The following is a 19,724-nucleotide window of genomic DNA, read 5'->3' as shown; positions in this document are numbered from 1 at the left end:
AGTGTTCAAGGCCAGGTTGGACACAGGGGCTTGGAGCAAGCTGCTCCAGTGGAAGGGGTCCCTGCCCGTGGCAGGGGTTGGAGCTGGGTGAGCTTTAAGGTCCCTTCCAACCCAACCCATTCCACGGCTCCATCACATCATTGACAGCACAAACCCCAGCGAACTCCTCCTCAGCCCCACATGCCCGGGAAAAAGCCCTTCCTCTCCTCAGGGATTAAAGCTGAAGGAGCTGCCAGGCACCATCTGGGCACCAAAACGGTGCCCGTTTGCTCCTCAAAACCCCTTTTCCTCCAGTTCTACCCCAGGGAAGCAGAGGTCAGGGCTGGGAGGAAGAAGGTGCAGGCACAACCCCTCCCCTGGCTGGGTTGATGGGTAAAACACTTGTTTTCCCTGGAGCTGCCATGTGTTTAAACAGCTTCTCCCCGTGTGTGTGCTCAGCCCTGATAACATCTTGATGGAAGGGGAAGGGGCGGGAGCAAAGGGCTGGAGCTGGCTCCGTCCCATCCATTGCTGCCGGTGGAGCTGCCCATAATGGGATCAGCCTCAAACCCTCCATGGGTGCAGCCCCCGGGCATCCCCTTGGGCTTGGGGCACCTCGTTGGGCTTGCACCATGGCCCACAGCATCCCCCGGGACCGGGCTGCTCCCCATGGGGATGAGAATGGGATGGGAATAGGATGGGGACCAGGATGGGAATGGGATGGGGATGGAGATGGGGACACACTCACCTCGTTCCATACGGGGTTAACATTGTTCTTGATGACTTTAGTCCTCTTCTTGACCCCTGCAGGGAACAACACACATGGCTCAGACCCCAAAGCTGAGCTCCGTCCCTCATGGGAAGGGGTTGGGAGCCTCCAATGGCATCCACAGCCCCAGGAGCAGGATCGGGCCCTGCTCCTCATACATAGGATGGGTCATGGTGTGCACAGACGGGCTCCAGGACCCTGCTGGAAACACCCAGACAAGGCACCTCAATGGGTCGGGCCTCAGTTTCCCCATGAGCAGGGCACAGAAGAGGCTCCCAAAGGATCCGGGGTGGGTTTCCAGGGTGGGAAGTGCAATGGGGGACCCGGATATCCCCCTCCCTCCACTCAAACCTCAGTACAGCCCCAAAGGGGACCCAGAGCCCTTGTGATCATCAGTTGGATGCTTCAGCATGGGGTTGGCCAATGGACACCCCAATGGATGCGGATGGGGATGCAGGGATCGGAATGCAGGGATGGGGATGCAGGAAGGGGGATGCAGGGATGGGGATGCAGGGATGGGGATGCAGGGAGGGGGATGAAGGGACGGGGATGCAGGGACGGGGATGCAGGGACGGGGATGCAGAGACGGGGATGCAGGGACGGGGATGCAGGGAGGGGGATGCAGGGACGGGGATGCAGGGGTGGGGATGCAGGGACGGGGATGCAGGGACGGGGATGCAGAGACGGGGATGCAGAGACGGGGATGCAGGGACGGGGATGCAGAGACGGGGATGCAGGGACGGGGATGCAGAGACGGGGATGCAGGGACGGGGATGCAGGGAGGGGGATGCAGGGACGGGGATGCAGGGAGGGGGATGCAGGGAGGGGGATGCAGGGAGGGGGATGAAGGGATGGGGATGCAGGGACGGGGATGCAGGGACGGGGATGCAGGGACGGGGATGCAGGGACGGGGATGCAGAGACGGGGATGCAGAGACGGGGATGCAGGGACGGGGATGCAGGGAGGGGGATGCAGGGAGGGGGATGAAGGGATGGGGATGCAGGGACGGGGATGCAGAGACGGGGATGCAGGGACGGGGATGCAGGGACGGGGATGCAGAGACGGGGATGCAGGGACGGGGATGCAGGGACGGGGATGCAGCCCCATCCCTGGTTGCAGCTCAAAGCCAAGGCCTTGCAGCACTGGGGGGACCCCAGGACCCCCCCGCAGCAGCACCCCGAAGCCACGACCCTCAGGTCACACCGAGCGCTGGCCATGAGCCCGCCGGGGCCGCGTCACGGGAGGGACGGGGGGAAGAGGAAGGGGAAGAGGCGAACAATAGCGGTGACTCAGAGCCCGGGGCCGGCGGAGCCCGGCCGGGCCATGGCGGGATGCAGGAGACAGGGACACAGATACAGGGAGAGGAGATGGGGACACAAGATGAGATAGAGAGATGATATGATATGATTGATATGATATGATATGATATGATATGATATGACATGATATGATATGATATGATACGATATGACATCATATCATATATCATATCATAGCAAGAGATCATAGAATCCCAGATTGGTTTAGGCTGGAAGGGACCTTAAAGCTCCTCCAGTTCCAACCCCTGCCACGGGCAGGGACCCCTTCCACTGGAGCAGCTTGCTCCAAGCCCCTGTGTCCAACCTGGCCTTGAACACTGCCGGGGATGGAGTACGGAGATGATGTGATACAGCGAGATGATACAGAGATACAGGATATAGAGCCATGATGGAGAAGAGATATAATCAATTGACACGACAGATACAGAGAGATGGATAGAGAGGGATGGAGAAGGGGATGTATGGGTGCCCCAGGATATGGATATGGCACACGGGGTGACAGGAGCCCAAGCTGCCCGCTCACTGCTGCTCCTCCTCTCTCCGTTCCCTTCAGCATCATTTATCCCTCTTTCCCCATGCCAGTTTTAAGGAATCTGCCAAACCTCCCAAGCTGAAGCAGCGGGAGCGGGGCTGGAGCTGATGGGAGGCAGAGCTGCCATCGCCTGGGTACAGCACCTCTAACAATGTCACTGAGCCCGAGGGCAGCAACCCCTGGTCCAGGGTGTGCTCCCTGCTTGTGGCTCATCGCCATGGGATGCAGAGCCATGGAATTCTGCTCGGGATGTGATCTGGGTGATGAGAGCCGCTTTCTGCCTTGGCTGCAGATGGATGGAGGGATGGAGGAAGAAGATGGATAGGTGGATGGATGGATGTATAGATGAATGGAGAAGATGGAGGGATAGTGGGACAGATGGATGGATGGATGGATGGATGGAGGGATGGATGGAGGGATGGAGGGATGGATGGATGGGTCGGTGGATGGATGGATGGATGGGTGGATGGATGGGTGGATGGGTGGATGGGTGGATGGATGGATGGATGGATGGATGGATGGATGGATGGATGGATGGATGGATGGAGGGATGGATGAATGGATGGGTGGATGGATGAATGGATGGGTGGATGGGTGGGTGGATGGATGAGTGGATGGATGGATGGATGGGTGGATGATGGATGGATGATGGATGGATGGATGGATGGATGGATGGATGGATGGAAGGAGGGAGGGAGGGAGAGAGGGAGCCACCCTAGGCAAGCACCCAGCACCACAGCAGGATGGACATACAAGAGATCCCGGTGCTGCAGCAGCACCATTCCCACACCCCGCAGCACAGGAAAAGCCCGGTCAGGAGCCACTCATCCCTTTCCTTCCCTTATTTTTATCCCTTGGGCTAAAAATGGCCATTTCCCACCACCAGGAAAGCACTGCCCCATCCCTGGCAGTGCTCAAGGCCAGGCTGGACACAGGGGCTTGGAGCAAGCTGCTCCAGTGGAAGGGGTCCCTGCCCGTGGCAGAGGTTGGAGCTGGAGGAGCTTTAAGGTCCCTTCCAACCCAAACCATTCCATGATCCTATGAAAGGATTCTGGATGGATTTAGGATAGGGATGGAGCTTAGCAAAGCCTGGATTCTGTGGGGGGTCCGGCCAGGACGTATGTTCCACAGAATCCAGGCTTTGCTGGGAATGGGAGCAGCCAAACCCCTTCCGAAGCCCTATTCCTGCCCATCCCAACCCAAATCTGGGATAGCCTCACCTCGGAATGTCAAGCTGGCCACGGGATCGCTTTGCTTGTCCCCCTTCTCCAAGTTGGGGAGATGGGTGGCACGTTGGAGCAAGCAGCGCAGCATGGCTGGGCAATGGGAGCCAGGGCAAAGGGGAGGCTCAAGAGGGCAGGATGTGGTCCCCATTGACACCTCCCCATATCCCGGTCCATCCCACATCCCCCCCCTCTGCTTCCCAAGGAGGGAGGAGGAGCCGATGGGGAAGTGGCAGCAAGCGCCTCGGTGCGGCTGCTGCTAGGGATGCAAGGTTGGGATGTTGGAAGTCCTGGGAAGGGGGTGAAGAATCGGGATCAGGGATGCTGGGAGGTGTCGGGATGGTGAATTAAAGCAGTGGGATACGGGGATGCTGGGAGATGCCGGGGTGGTCAATAAAGCAGGTAGGAGTAGGGATGCTGTGAGCTCTGGGGATGCCCCAACAGTGGGATCCAGGGATGCTGTGAGCACCAGGGATGGGAAACTAATGGGGACCCATTAGGGTCCCATTAGGGTTGGGATTGGGACCCAGGAATGCTGTAAAGCCCAAGGATGTCCCAACACCGGGATCTGGGGATGCTATGAGCCCCAGGGATGGGAAACTAAATCATCCGGACCTAGGGATGCTGTGAGCTCTGGGAATGCCCAAGCACTGGGATCTGGGAATGCTGCGAGCTCCAGGGATGCTCTAAGTCCCAGGGATGGTAAATAAAGCACCAGGATATGGGGATGCTGTGGGATCCAGGGATAGTAAATTAAACCACAGGGACTTGGGGATGCCGCAAGCACCAGGGATGGGAATTTAAGTCATCAGGACCCAGGAATGCCGTAAAGCCTCCAAGGATGCCTCAGCACCAGGATCCAGGGATGCTGTGAGCACCAAGGATGCTCTCAGCCCCAGGGATGGTAAATAAAGCACCAGGATCAGGGGATGCTGCAAGCTCTGGGAATGCCCCAGCACTGGAATCCAGGGATGCAGCAAGGCCCAGGGCTGGGAAATAAAGTCATCAGGACTCAGGGGAGCTGTGGACCTCAAGGATGCCCAAGAACCAGCATCAAGGGATTCTGCAAGCCCTGGCGATGGTTATAAATCACTTGAACCTGAGGATGCTGCACAAGCTCTGGGAATGCCCAAGCACTGGGATCCAGGGATGCTTTAAGCCCTGAGATAGGAAATTTAATCACTAGGACTTCGGGATGCTGCGAGCTTTGAGGGTGCCTGAGCATCCTCAGAGGGTGGTACATTGAATCATCAGGACCCAGGATGCTGCAAACCTCAAGGATGCCCCAAGCACCAGGATCTGGAGATACTTCAAGCCCCAGGGATGGGAAATTAAATCACATGGACCTGGGGATGCTGAGAGCTCTGGGGATGCCCAAACACTGGGATCCAGGGATGCTGCAAGTACCAGGGATGGGAAATTAAGTCATCAGGACCAAGGGATGCTGCAAACCTCGAGGATGCCCAAGAACCAGGATCTGGAGCGTCCGTGAACCCCAGGGATGCTCTAAGCTTGGGGATATTCAATGTATCACCTGGATCTGGGGATGCTCAGGCACCACGATCCAGGGATGCTGCAAGAACCAGGGATGTGAAATTAAGTCATCAGGATGGCAAATTACGTGGTAAATGAAGTCATCAGAGTGACGCTGTGAACCCTCAAGGATGCCCCAGCACCAGGATCCAGGGATGCTGCAAGCTTCCAGGATGACAAACAAAATCATCAGGACAAAGGGATGCTGCAGGCTCCGAGGATGCCCCAAGCATTGGGATCTGGAGAGACTTAAGCCCCAGGGATGGGAAATTAAATCACATGGACCTGAGGATGCTGAGAGCTCTGGGGATGCCCAAACACTGGGATCCAGGGATGCTGCAAGTACCAGGGATAGGAAACAAAGCACCAGGACACAGGGATGCTCTGAACCCCAGGGATGGACAATTAAACCATCAGGACCCAGGGATGCTGTGAAGCCCAAGGATGCCCAAGAGTCAGAATCTGGGGATGCTGCAAGCCCCAAGGGTACCCAAAGGACCAGGATCCAGGGGTGCTGTAAATAAAGCCCTGGGATGCTGCAGGCTCCAAGGATGCCCGAGCCCCAGCACTGTCAATAACTCACTGGGATCCGGGGATGCTGCAGGCCCTGGGAATGATAAATAAATCACCAGGCCCCGGGAATGCAATTGAATCACTGGGACCCAGGAATGCTGCGAACTGGGGATGCTGCAAGCTCAGGGATGGTGAATTACATCATCAGGATGCAGGAATGCTGCAAACCCTGAAGATCAGAGGGATCAAAGCCTGGGATGCTCCAGCACCAGGATCCAGGGATCAAGCTCTGGGATGGTTTACGGATCTGGGAATGCTGCGAGCCCTAGCATGGTAAATAAATCCCTGGAATGCAGGGATTCTGCAGGCCCTAGGAATGGTCAATAAATAACCCGGACCTGGGAATGCTCCAGGGATGGTGAATCAGCAGGAACCGGGATGCTGCGAGGTGGGGATGCCCGAGCACAGGGCCCAGGGATGCTGCAACCCCCGGGGATGGAAATCACCTGGAATCAGGGATGCTGCAGGCCCCAGGGGTGCAGGACCACGAGCACCGGGGATGCTGTGAGCTGGGGGGGACCCCCCCGAGATAGGACCCCCAGACCCGGGGATGCTGCACCAATGGGGACACAACAGCACTGGAGGTGGGGGGGTCCCACTGCTGGGGGGGCCATGAGCACCCAAGCCTCAGGTTGGCCTCACTGTGAACCCTCCATGGGGTGAGGACCCCCCCCACCCCTGGGGACACCGTGGGGGACACACACACGTTGGTACCAGTGGGGTCCCCATTGCCCATCACCACCATTCAGGGGACACTCGTCCTGTGTCCCTTCCCCTTTTACTGGGGGAACACTGAAGGGGGGGATCCGGACCCCAACACGTCCCCTCTCCACGGGGGGATACAGGGATGGGAAGGCAGCGTCCGGGCCCCCCCCCCAGCACGGAGCAGAGCCACAAACAGGCCGGCAGCGGTGCGCTCACCGCTCAGCTATGCCCGTGTGCGTGTGTTATGTCTGGGTCTGTGGGTCCGGGTCTGGGTGTGCGTCTCTGTGTGTCTGTGTCTATGCCTACGTCTGTCCATGCCCCCCCCCCCCAGCATCGCCCCCCCCAGCCCCGCTAAGGCCGGAACCGGCACCGGGGAATAACGGGACTCACGGAGCTGGAATTACAGGGACAACCCCGTCCCCCCGCGGTACCCTCTATGGCACCCCCAGAACGGACACCCCCCCCCCTTCAGTGCCCCGCTTCCCCCCTACGGTCCCGAACACCCCCCCCCCCCCCCCGGTGCCGGTGCGGGCGCCGGTGCCCCGCTCCCGCTCTCACCTCCGAACGCGGCGGAGCAATACGCGTCGCTGATGTCCGCGTCCGCCGTGCGGACGTTCTCGGCGTGGAGGATGAAGACCCGGAGCATGGCCCCGGCCCGGCCCGGCCCGGCCGCCACCGCCCCGGAGACCCCCCCAAACCCCGGCCCGGCCCCGCCTCCCTTAAAGGGGAACGGCCCCGGGGCGGTGCGGGGCTGGAGGCTCCCCCCCCCCAACAACCGCAGCAAGGACGGGGGGGTTTGAATGCGTGGCCCCCTATGGGGAGGGGGGGACCGGTCCGTAGGGAGCCCCCCTGCACCCCGAGACGCGCTTGGCCGCAGGCAGGAGGGGGCAGAGACCCCCGGGTCAGCCCCAGCCCATCACCGTGCAGCCAGCGCTGGGCTGGGCTGCGGGGTGATGCTGCTATAGGGTGGGATAACGGGGTTTGGGGGGGCTGAGCGCGGTGTGGGGTCACCCCCCAAGCGCCCCAACACGGGGTCCAGCCCCAGGGTCCTTCCCCTGCCTCAGTTTCCCCCCCTGGGATGGGACATCTCCCGTTTTGGCCGCACGGGGACAGCTGGGAATGAGGGACACGGCCCCGGCTATTCCTGGGATGTTATTTTTATCCCTGGGTTTCCCAGCAATCAGCTCAGCAAGATCCCTCCTTCCATGATCCCGGCCAGGACCCACCACCCCACCGTCCCCATCCTGCTCCTTTCATCCCTTTGCCTTTATCCAAACCCATCTCATAGAAACCTGGAGAGGGGCTTGGGCCAAGGGCCTGCAGGGCCAGGCCAAGGGGAATGGCTTGAACCTGCCAGAGGGGAGACTGAGCTGAGCTCTGAGGCAGAAGCTCTTCCCTGTGAGGGTGCTGAGGCGCTTCACAGGGTGGCCAGAGGAGCTGTGGCTGCCCCATCCTTGTGATGGAGCCAGGATGGATGCACCAGCATCCAGCTGGGAGCTGGAGTTCCAGACTCTCTTCTATGTGAATTGCCAGGAACCCAGCAGTAACCGGTAAGTGGAGCAGCAGTGATTAAGTGGTTAAGTAAGGCACAGCACGGGGAGCCCATTCCCATGGGATGACAGTGCCACCCATCAGGGAAGAGGAGGCTGGCTCTGGGCTCCTGCATGTTCTTCCCCTGAGTCATCCTCCCTGGCTTGCCAAGAAGGAGCTGGCCCAAATCCCACACTCCCAGGGCCTGAAGGGGATACGAGAAACCTGGAGAGGGGATGATGCTTCAGCAAAGGAAACCCCTGCTGGCTCCTACTGGGAAACACGGCTCTCCATGGGAGATGATCCCATGGAGCCCCTCAGATGCAGGGGAAGTTGCTGCTTCCCAGGCAAGTGTGTGCAGAGAGAGGCTTGTATTCCATGTGTTGAAAGCACTGATTGATGCTGAGCTGCTAAATGGCTTCAGGTACCCATCCACCACCTGATGGCTGCTGTGCATGGGCTCTGAAGGCTCCAGAGAACCTGGCTTTGGGCTCTCTATGTAGCTGGTGTCCAAGAGGTTACAGAGTGGTGCATCCATGTCCCCTGGTTCATCACTGCCCTTGGCCTGTCCCTACAGGCCCTTGTCCCAAGCCCCTCTCCAGGTTCCCTGCAGCCCCTTTGGGCACTGGAGCTGCTCTGGGGTCTCCCCTTCACACAGCAGAGGGGCAGGATCCCCTCCCTGCACTGCTGCTCACGCTCTGGAGCTGCAGGCCAGGACCCCAAGACCCAGTCACTGCTCCGGAGCAGCGGATGCAGCACAAGGAATCCATGCATGGAATGCTCCATGAAGCAGCACCACAGAGATCTCTCCCTGGATTCCTTCCTGTGCTCCAGCGCTAGCAGCAGACAACAAACGACACCCGAAGCAGCCATGGTGTGAACTATACAGTAAGAACATTTAATTCATGTTGACACTGTCGAAGCCTCGCTCCAGTGGGTGATTTGATGGGCAAACACGAGCCACCAGACACAGCCTTGCTTTAGTCTCTACTGAGCTCAGATTTATACAGACTGAGAGCTGCTGAAAGGAAAATACAGATCAAACCATAGCAAAATACACAACGTTCACTGGACCCTAAGTTTTAGTCACCAAAAGAGCTCTTCTTGCCTCTGATCACCTCCAGCTCCTCTGCTCCTGCCCAGGCTGCTTGGCCATGAATTTCTGTGGAGGTAAGAGGAAACAGGGAGAAGGAATCATGGTTATTCCTCAATCCACAAGGAGATATCTCAGGAATGCATTGGCCAAAAGTCACCCCACTTCTCACATCGGCAGTGCATGACCCACACCAAAACCCGCTGCAAGTCTTGCTCCCAACTGGAACACACGCACACAGGGGCACCGAGTGGGGAAGGGGGGACATGGAGGGGATGGAGCGAGGCCATGGAGCTGCTGCCAGGGCTGGAGCAGCTCTGCTCTGAGCCAGGCTGAGAGAGCTGGGACTGTTCAGCCTGGAGAAGAGAAGGCTCCATGAGGGGAGACCTTGTCACATGTGCCAGTGTTTAAAGGGTGGCTACAAAGAACATGGAGACTCCCTCTGTGCAAGGAGTCCCATGGGAAAGCTGAGGGCTAATGGGCACAAGTTACTGCTGGGGAGATTCCAGCTGGACACGAGAGGAAAATGTTTCACACTGGAATAATCTCCGCAGAGAAGTGGTGACTCCCCAGCATTGGACACTTAAGATTGGGCTGCACAGGGTGCTGGGCCATCCAGTCTAGGTCATGTTGGCCAAGAAAGGTTGGACCAAATGATTCTTCAGGTCCCTTCCACTGGGATTCATGGATTTGGGGATGCAAAGAGGCTGGGGGTGGGCAGGAGCCTGGGAGGGGCTGCCCAAAGAGCTTGGTTCTGCCTAATGTGGTGCTTGGCAACAGAATGTGGGCTAGAGGAGGAGCAACAGCATGGGTTTGACTTCCAAGGTCTTGGCTTTTGAGCCTGGCTGAGCATCCCCCTGCTGTGGGAGGACGTGGGTGCTTGTCCTTGCCTTGCTCATGGTTGTTATTTAACAATGCCTGCACCGGGGTTTAAAGCTAAACGCCCCAGAAGCATTAACAGGAGCTCCCCTTTGCCACTAGGGTGTTACAGCCCTTGCTAAAACAAACGTGTTTAGAACCAGATTCCTCTCATCCCACTGTGCCCCAGCAGCTCCAGCTTTACCTCCAGGTTCTGCTTGTGAAGTGGGGTCTTGCAGTGGTTTTTCACAGAGGTTTCTTTTGCGTAGAACAAGGAGCAGATCTGACAGAAGAAGCCAGCCTTGGGCACCAGGTAATCCAGATCTGAGGAGACAGCACCCAACAGTCACAGATCACAGCTCCAGAGCATCCCAGTCACAGATCACAGCTCCAGAGCATCCAACAGTCACAGATCACAGCTCCAGAGCATCCAACAGTCACAGATCACAGCTCCAGAGCATCCAACAGTCACAGATCACAGCTCCAGAGCATCCAACAGTCACACCCCCCAGCTTTACAAATGACTGGAACCAAATCTGTGCAATTTGATCTCACTGGAATTCATTCAGTTCCAGTTTATCGGTATTCAAAAAGCGAGGCTCCCAGTCCGAGCTGCTCGCCTGCCCTGGATCAGTGAACAGAGGATCTGACCCTCCTGGATCTGAAGCTCTCTGCAACCCCCTCAGCGCCTTCTGGCCTTAAAAGCATTGTACATGGACAGTGGGATGAGAACCCTCAGCAGGTTGCTGATGACACGGAGCTCTGTGGTGTCACCAGCACGCTGGAGGGAAGGGATGGGATCCAGAGGGACCTGGACAGGCTGCAGAGGTGGAACCGTGTGAACCTCATGGAGTTCAACAAGGCCAAGTGCAAGGTCCTGCACATGGGTGGGGACAATCCCAGCACAGACACAGGCTGGAGAAGCTTCTGGAGACCTTAGAGCAGCTCCAGGGCCTAAAGGGGCTGCAGGAAACCAGAAGAGGGGTTGGGACAAGGGCCTGTAGGGCCAGGCCAAGGGGAATGGCTTGAACCTGCCAGAGGGGAGACTGAGATGAGCTCTTGGGCAGAAGCTCTTCCCTGTGAGGGTGCTGAGGCGCTGGCCCAGGGTGCCCAGAGAAGCTGTGGCTGCCCCATCCCTGGCAGTGTTCAAGGCCAGGTTGGACACAGGGGCTTGGAGCAAGCTGCTCCAGTGGAAGGGGTCCCTGCCTGTGGCAGGGGTTGGAGCTGGAGAAGCTTTAAGGTCCCTTCCAACCCAAAGCAAGCCATGATTCCATGTTTCTATGGAACACAACTCATTTGCTGTGTTGAACCCCTGTCCTATCAGGTGTTCCACAAGCTTTCTGGAATGTGACTGTTGCACAAGGCATTGAGCAAGAATCCATGTTTTCCTAGAAACCTCTGTTACAGTTCCAGTGTTATCAGTAGCTTTATGGGAAGGTATTCTAGAGGAGGATTTGGGGGGAAAATATACACACATAGAACCTTCTAAACCAGTGTCAGCAATTCCCTCACTTCTCTGCATTGAAGCTGGCAGTAAAACATTAACAGAGTGAGAAGAGTAAGTAGGAATTATGCAGCACTGTGAAATACTATAAATTATATGTATATATATATTTAAATATATAAGTTATATATATTTATGTAGAGAAATTATCAATGTGTATTCATTAGGAATGAATTAGCCTGTATTTGGAAACTATAGGGGAAAAAAGACCTTTTCACTTTGCTGCTGCTATTAAGCCAACAGCAGACACTTTAACTTGGGGCTGGAACTGAATGAGCTTCCAGGTCCCTTCCAGCCCAAACCACCCTGGGGTTCTGTGAAACATCCACTTCTAGGAGCCAAGGTGAAAACACAGATTATGGGCCACGACCTTGAAATTCAATGTGGTAATGGGGCAAAGGAGGTGTTTCCAAATGGGCAAGAAGCTGTCTCCCAGCAGCACGGAGCATGTGGGGTGTGTGGATGTGGGGATACCTTTTGGAGCACTCTGCGCCTTTGATACACCTGACGAAGGCAGTTTGTTCCTCTTAAGTTCCTTCCCTGCTGATCCCAGGTGACCTACTGAGAGCAGAGACACATATTAAACACAGGCATCACCTCAGTTACAGGTATTCTATACCCAGCTGCAACAAGCTCGGTGCTGCTTGACACCAACACCATCCACACATGTTGTCTACATGACTCAGTTTGGTCTCTCTGGAGAGCACCCTTCCAGAATTCCCAGCATCAATCCTGCAGGTGGGACAGCACTGGGCTACATAGGGCTCCAATGCTGCAGTGAGGTAAGATAGATCATAGCATGGTTTGGGTTGGAAAGGACCTTAAGATCATCCAGTTCCAACCCCCCTGCCATGGGCAGGGACACCTCACACTAAACCATGGCACCCAAGGCCTCATCCAACCTGGCCTTGAACACCACCAGGGATGGAGCATTCACAACCTCCCTGGGCAACCCATTCCAGTGCCTCACCACCCTCACAGTAAAGAATTTCTTCCTTAGATCCAATCTAAACTTCCCCTGTTTCAGTTTGAACCCGTTACCCCTTGTCCTGTCACTGCAGTCCCTGATGAAGGTTCCCTCCCCAGCATCCTTGTAGGCCCCTTCAGATACTGGAAGCTGCTCTGAGGTCTCCACGCAGCCTTCTCTTCTCCAGGCTGAACAGCCCCAACTTTCTCAGCCTGGCTCCATACAGGAGCTGCTCCAGCCCCTGATCATCCTCGTGGCCTCCTCTGGACTTGTTCCAACAGTTCCATGTCCTTTTGATGTTGAGGACACCAGAACTGCACACAATGCTCCAAGTGAGGTCTCACGAGAGCAGAGCAGAGGGGCAGGATCACCTCCTTCGACCTGCTGGTCACGCTCCTCTTGATGCAGCCCAGGATACGGTTGCTTTCTGGGCTGCGAGCGCACACTGCAGCCGGCTCATGTTCATTTTCTCATTGACCAACACCCCCAAGTCCTTCTCTGCAGGGCTGCTCTGAATCTCTTCTCTGCCCAACCTGTAGCTGTGCCTGGGATTGCTCCGACCCAGGTGTAGGACCTTGCACTTGTCATGGTTAAACCTCATAAGGTTGGCATCAGCCCACCTCACAAGTGTGTCGAGGTCCCTCTGGATCCCATCCCTTCCCTCCGGCGTATCAACCAAACCACACAGATAGGTATGAGGAAGCTCTTCCCTGTGAGGGTGCTGAGGCGCTGGCAGAGGGTGCCCAGAGAAGCTGTGGCTGCCCCATCCCTGGCAGTGTTCAAGGCCAGGTTGGACACAGGGGCTTGGAGCAAGCTCTTCCAGTGGAAGGGGTCCCTGCCCGTGGCAGGGGCTGGGGCTGGAGGAGCTTTAAGGTCCCTTCAACCCAAACCACTCTGGGATTGGATGCTTCTATGATGTTTAAAACCCTCTGGTTTAACAAGATCCCGGCTGCTTCTGCAGCTGCTGCATCCCTGCAGTACTCAGCCTGCCCTGCTGTGTGGGGATGGTGGATGGGAGAAAAGCTCTTCCAGAGCAGGAGGACAGAAGGTGCTGGGTCAGCCAGAGCTGGCTTCCAGCAGCAGGGACAGAAAGGACACGTCACAGCTGTGGGCTGCATTGTGCATGTCCTGCACCCACGCCTTGGCCAAGACCTTTTCTAGAGCTCTTCCTGCATTAGGCTTCCTTAACCCTTTGCTAACTCCAGGCTCAAGACGATGCTCTACACTTCTCCCTCCAGATAAAGCTTGGATGCGGTTACATCCCTGTATCTCTGTGTCTAATTCAACTCACTCACCTGTTCTAATGCAGTCTGGCTCTGGAATTAAAGACCATCAATAATCTGCCCAGCGTTAGGTGCTTCGCCAAGGCCAAAGGCAAGAAAAGAAATAATCTTCCCCAATTTTAGCCACCGTAACCACCCCATGAAGACTTCAAACCAACACACAGCTTAGTTTTACATCAAAGAAAGATGCTTTGTGAAGTGCATTAACGATGACAAGCATCTTCTTTTCCCTTTCCCCTCTAGAACTGCAGCAGGTTCCTCACCTTTGGACTCTGAGACTGCAGTGATTTTTTTTTCTGCAGTCGTATCTCCTTGAATTTCCATTTCTTCTGGTCCTGCAACAGCAACAATATCCTTCTCCTCTGGTCCTGAAACAGCAACGACATCTTCATGGCCTTCATCCTGAGTTTTCCCTGGGAAAGAGTTTTCTTCCTCCTCGTCCTCCTCTCCGACTTCATCCACTGTGACAAAGTTCAGGTCCTCTTTCAGGCGATTGAAATCAGCCAGAAAATCATCTTCATCCTCGTTCACTTCATCCAAGGTCACCAGAGGGTTGTCCTCATTGTCCTCCTGTATCTCATCGACCGTCACCAGCGCACTGGGATCATCAGGCACCGGAGGGGAAGCGCCATCCCTGGTGTCCTCAGCAGCCACCTCATCGTCCTCCCTGGGCACATCCTCAATGCTCAAGTCCGTAGGCTCGTTCAGAGGCAGCTCCTCCACTTCACCAATCTCATCCACAGTGACCAAGGGCTCAGCTTTCAAATCGGGTTCCTCAAAATCCAACCTCGCCGTGTCCTTATGGGAACCAAGCTCCTCCTGCTCGGAGATCTCATCCAAAGTAACAAGTGACTGCGGATCCTTCACTGCTTCTGAGAGTTCCTCCTCCTCCATCACTTCATCCACTACAACCAGGCCCTGAGGGTCACCGAGGGCTTCTAAGGTAGCAACTGCCATGAGCGGGGCTGAGCCCTCCTCTTCCTCCCCAATCTCATCCAGGGTGACAAAGGAGAGCTCGCTCTCAGCGATGGGAGCCATGGACCTCTTCCCTTTCCTCCTCTTGGAGCTCGGCGCGGCGGCGGAGTTGCCTTTAGCTCCTGCTTTTCTCTTTGCCCTCACTGGTTTTCGCCGTGCTTTAACAGGAGGCTCGACCTCCTCTACGACCTCATCCACGGTGACGAACTCATCCAGGTTAAACGGGAACAGCTCTTCCTCCTGGGAAGTGGAAGGATGCGAATACAGCAAAGTTTAACACTCACCCAGCGACACAAACACCTCCAGCAGCACCCCCAGGTACCTGGTCAAAAACCTGCATGCTGAAAGGGGCTGAAAGGGGGGGACAAGGCACTTCTGAGGCCTTGAATCTCAACTGGAAGAGTTTTCATTACCAGCATTTGTGTGGTGCAGCAGCTTTAATTCAGGAACCCCAAGTGATTTTCAAACACACACCAGATGAATAGACACAAATTGTGTCTATTAAAAGAACTGGGCTGGTGCCATGGATACTGCTCTGTGTTTCTGCCCTCACTTGCAGGAAGACAGCGAATATCTGAATGTCTCCAGAGCATCCCCAGCCTGGGGGAGACTGGATGGAGCAGCCCTGAGGAGAAGGACTTGGGGGTGTTAGGAGAGCTGATGGAGCGAGCTCACAGGAGGCCACAGAGCTGCTGCGAGGGCTGGAGCAGCTCTGCTCTGGAGCCAGGCTGAGAGAGCTGGGCTGGGGCAGCCTGGAGAAGAGAAGGCTCCTGAAGGGGAGACCTGAGAGCAGCTCCAGTGCCTGAAGGGGCTGCAGGAAACCTGGAGAGGGGCTTGGGACAAGGGATGCAAGGACAGGCCAAGGGGAATGGCTTTAACCTGCCAGAGGGGAGACTGAGATGAGCTCTTTGACATTTGACCCCATAATGCTATTTCTACAGACTCACCATAGATGGACTTTTATTCCTATTATTATTTTTATTAACTATTTTCCGCTTTTCTGCCCCAAAGTGCAGTTTATGTAAGAGGGAGAACTGAATGTGTCTTTTCAGTGCAGACTTTTCAGCCCACAGGCTCCCAAGCTCTTCCTCAAACCACCACTGCAACAAACCGTACCATAACCCATCCTTGCTCTGCAGAACCCACAGGCAGCACCTCTGCACGGAAGAAGTACATGGATGGGGATGGGGTTTGTCCCTCCTGTCAGACAAAAGCATTTCGAAAGAGCTGGAAGACATCAGCCTGCCTTCCCCTCTCACAGTGTGATGACAAGTGGAGATCTCACGCAGAGAGAATTAATTCTCTCTTTCTCCAAGAAATAACATCCAAGCCCCAAAAATAACTCCTTTTAACATACATTCCTTGGATTCAGCTTCTCTCCCAAATAACTCCACTCTACAGCTCTATGCCCACAAGAAATTCCCCATGGAAGGATGTTAAAGGTGCTTGGTACACACACACACACACACACACACACACGCATGCTCTCAAGACAGCCTGGACCCCAAGCGCAGCTGTGGTTATGTCCTTACCTCTTTTGGTTTCGCACTGCTGGCTGTGCCACTTTTTGAGGGTTTAGCATCGCCATCCCCAGAAACCTGCAAGATCAGAGAGAAGCTGCCATAAAACCAGCTCAGCCAAGCAGCCTGCCCACAAGAGAAGAGTTACAAAGACACTCAGCTAGGGCTCTGCTCCCTTAAGGAGCTTTAAGTTGTCCAGATTGCTGCTCCTGATCCCATTCTTGGCAAATACACCACTAAGCCAACCATCAGCGGTAGATCCGGGCACCAAGTCACAGGTTAACAGCCTCTTTTCAGTAAGCAGGGTCTGTGCAGGGCTTGACAAAGCAAATACCAGCTCACAGAAGGACACACAGCTTATTAATTCCCATTAATCCAAGAACATAAAGTTATGACACTCAATGAAGGCTCATTCCAAAACCTCCTTCCTCAACTTTTATCCAAGTAGCGTTCTCAAAGCAGTTACGTACCTGCGTTGCTCACATGGCATCTAAAGGTTGGCCACCATCTCGCTATTCCAGCTGGGCTGCTGGCCCACACCAGCTCACTTATGGATAAGGGATGGGGAACATCACCTCATGGTCCCAGACTGAGCATGGAGTCAGTTACTCATGAGGCAAGGGAACCGGCCTTCCTGCCCTCCTCACCTTAGTGCTGCTGTTGTCTTTCTTCACGCTGGAGGGTCTACTCTCTCCCTCTTGAGTCTGTTTTGAACTAGCCCTAGATTCCACTTGGGACTCCTCCTCTTGCTGAGATGAATTGCTCCCATTGCCTCCCTTGCCATCAACCACAGAGCTTCTGTTCACTTCAGCGCTGCTGCCATCAGGTTTGGGGGCATCACCTTCTTTTGACGTTATCTTCTTCTCCACCACCACTTGGCTTTGGGGCTCAGGCTTCGAGGGGGTTCTCTGCTCCCCTCCTTTACATAGCGAAGGCTCATTTCTCCACACTGGAACCCTTGACTTGGCTATGTCTGGAAGAGACAGCACTGCCCTCAGGATCGTTTTAGCAGCAGAGGAACATTCCTTGACACACGCAGGGGAGCTCGATGTAAGAGCTTTGGGGGCTTCATCAGCTCTTGATGCTCCTGCCCCTTTATTTGGATGGGCTTTGACCAAACTTCCCTCATTCTTCTCACTGGCAGCACTTGCAGCCTTCACCCTAACAGCCCCAACCTTGGCCATGGGCTGCTCCAGCTTCTTCTGTGTCTCTGTCCCAGCCCTGACCGAAAGCTTCCTGGGGTTCTCCTCCCCAGCTCTTCCAGCTTGGAGCGCAGACTCTTCCGCTTGCACCTCTCTGCCTGCTCCAGCTCCATCCAGCTTCTTCTCCACGGCTGCCCAAGCTTTAAGCACGGGTTTCTTCTCTGTTAGCAGAGCTACAGACGTTTCAACTTGGGGTTTCACCCCATCAAAACCAGGTTTCTTTTCAGAAGCATCCGACTTGCCGGTTGGTTGTGTGGCAAGAGATGACACCACCTGCACCGGTGCCAGGCCAGAGCTGGGGGGCATCACCTTGGGGACATCCACCCCTGATTCCCCCCCTGCTGGGGTCACAGCACAACCTGATGGCACGTCTTCAGCCTTGCCCACATGGGACAGTTCTGGTGGCTCAGCAGCAGGAGGGGACAACTCTTCACCTTTCTCTTTAACCTCCTTCTTTGGTGCAGGCACAACAGCAGGTTCAGGCAGCACCGAGTTGGTATCATCTCGAGCTGCCTCTTCCTTCTCCACGCTGGGGGGTGGGGGGGGGGGTGACATCTCCTCCAGCTTCACTTGGGGTGGCTCAGTACCAATGGGTTTGACGGATGCTGCAGTACCTCCAGTGTCCGCCTTCTCCACCGGCGCCTCCATCAGTCTCGCAGCAAGGTCCCCTCCTGCTCGTTCAAGGTGGGCCTCAGAGGGCTCTATGAGTCCTGCTGACTCCTCTTCTTTGACATGAGAGATGGCAACGGCTCCTTCCTTTGCCACACTGGGCTCTACTGGAGGATTAGCAGCTGCTCTTTGCACCACTCCTGATCCCTCTGGATATATTTTCAAGCCAGAGCTAAATGCATTTAAAAGAAACAGAAGAAATCAAACCATGTTGGAGAATTCTACAGTTACCAGCAAGCTCTTGACGCCAATGGTGGGGGGTTCCTGATGCATTTAGTGCTTGGAAATCTCCCCTCTGAGCGTTACAACGGTTACAAACCTGGAGGTGAATGGTTCATTGGGTTTATGCTTTGGTTTCATCCACCTCAAAGCCTCTGTCCCTGTGCTACCTGCAGTCGGACCCCTCGAGGCAGCACTGACATGGACACCTAAACCTTAGATGCCCTGATGCAGGCAGGCTGGGAAAGCAGATCTACAGTGAAAATAAAGCTTCATCCTCCCTGTTTAAGGAATTACTGGAGATGTGGTGTGTCCGAGGACAGCAAACTCTGCAGACAACACCCCAGAGAACAACTCTAGGTGCTATAAAAGCCTCACGGTTTTAAGTTCAAGGTTTAGGGGAAGGAAGGGGCTGCTTTGGTTTTAACTGCATTAACTTCATCCAAAACATGCCCAGAGGCTCCTTTTGGCCAGGCTCTGGTTGACTCCGTAATCCCACCATCAGCTCCTGGGATAATAAAGCCCAAGATGACAGCACAAGGATAGAGCTTCCCAGGGAGCATCAGGTACAGTCAGTGCTTTATTCTTCTCTGCAAGAAAGAACCCTCCATAGATGATACTGAGAAGCACTGGGATTAGAGATGTCCGTGTCCCTTTCCCTACAGCATCCCAGCACCTCACACATCCCCAGGAGGAAAAGAGCTGGAATGCCAGTGTTGACAATCCCCTTAAGTGCTGAAACAGAAGGAGCAAAGCCATCATCCATCAGTGGTTCACATACGGAGCTGCTCTGCTGGGGCTTTTCAGCACCCATGGGGATGAATAACGGCTGCACTTGGGATCAAGCCTCCTGACAACAGAACTGCAGCAGAGAAGCTTCACATTGGGTGATATTCCCACCCAGCAGGATGCCAGCGAGACAACGGGAGGCCAGATCAACTGGAACCCCATGAGGATGAAGATGTTAAGTCCTGAAGTGGCCAGATGGGGGATGAAGGCACAACACATGGAGTCAATGGAGAGATGAGAACAGGCAAACTCAGTTAATACCTCTGCTACAACCCAAACCCAAGCTCCAAAGGTTTCCTCTGGACCAAGGGCACTGTCCCTTATGCTACAAAACGTACGAGGAGAAAGAAGGGACGTGAATTCTGCCTTAAAACCTCTTGAGACACCATTTAATGCTGGCAGAGATGTACTAGACCATGACCATGTGCCCAATGGGCATACACAGAGCATGATTCAAGAGCACTCCTGCACTAGGAAGCGGC

General features: G+C 55.3%; 2 protein-coding genes across 14 annotated transcripts in view; both read right to left on the bottom strand.

Moving 5' to 3' along the window:
• Nucleotides 1–7,279, bottom strand: part of DYSF (dysferlin) — a gene marked incomplete at both ends in the record, with an annotated part of 87,874 nt that extends 80,595 nt beyond the window's left edge. Inside the window, 2 exons of the mRNA XM_080620743.1 lie at nt 728–783; nt 7,192–7,279. Coding sequence (XP_080476869.1) covers nt 728–783; nt 7,192–7,279 — 144 coding nt within the window. The remainder of the gene's footprint in view (nt 1–727; nt 784–7,191) is intronic.
• Nucleotides 7,280–9,050: 1,771 nt separating this feature from the next.
• Nucleotides 9,051–19,724, bottom strand: part of ZNF638 (zinc finger protein 638) — a 51,929-nt gene continuing 41,255 nt past the window's right edge. For 12 of the 13 annotated variants that reach the window (XM_080614561.1, XM_080614562.1, XM_080614556.1 and 9 more), the window contains 6 exons: nt 17,011–18,406; nt 16,376–16,441; nt 14,132–15,083; nt 12,093–12,179; nt 10,320–10,438; nt 9,051–9,325 (listed from right to left, as the gene is read on the bottom strand). In XM_080614561.1, the coding sequence (XP_080470687.1) occupies nt 9,278–9,325; nt 10,320–10,438; nt 12,093–12,179; nt 14,132–15,083; nt 16,376–16,441; nt 17,011–18,406 (2,668 nt within the window). In that variant the 3' untranslated portion in view covers nt 9,051–9,277. The remainder of the gene's footprint in view (nt 9,326–10,319; nt 10,439–12,092; nt 12,180–14,131; nt 15,084–16,375; nt 16,442–17,010; nt 18,407–19,724) is intronic. The other variant, XM_080614558.1, reaches the window with a different exon arrangement.

Source organism: Psittacula echo (assembly GCF_963264785.1).
Source record: "Psittacula echo genome assembly, chromosome: 1".
Lineage (NCBI taxonomy): Eukaryota > Metazoa > Chordata > Aves > Psittaciformes > Psittacidae > Psittacula > Psittacula echo.
The sequence above is the reverse complement of the archived record's forward strand: the minus strand, read 5'-3'. Positions and strand labels throughout refer to the sequence as shown.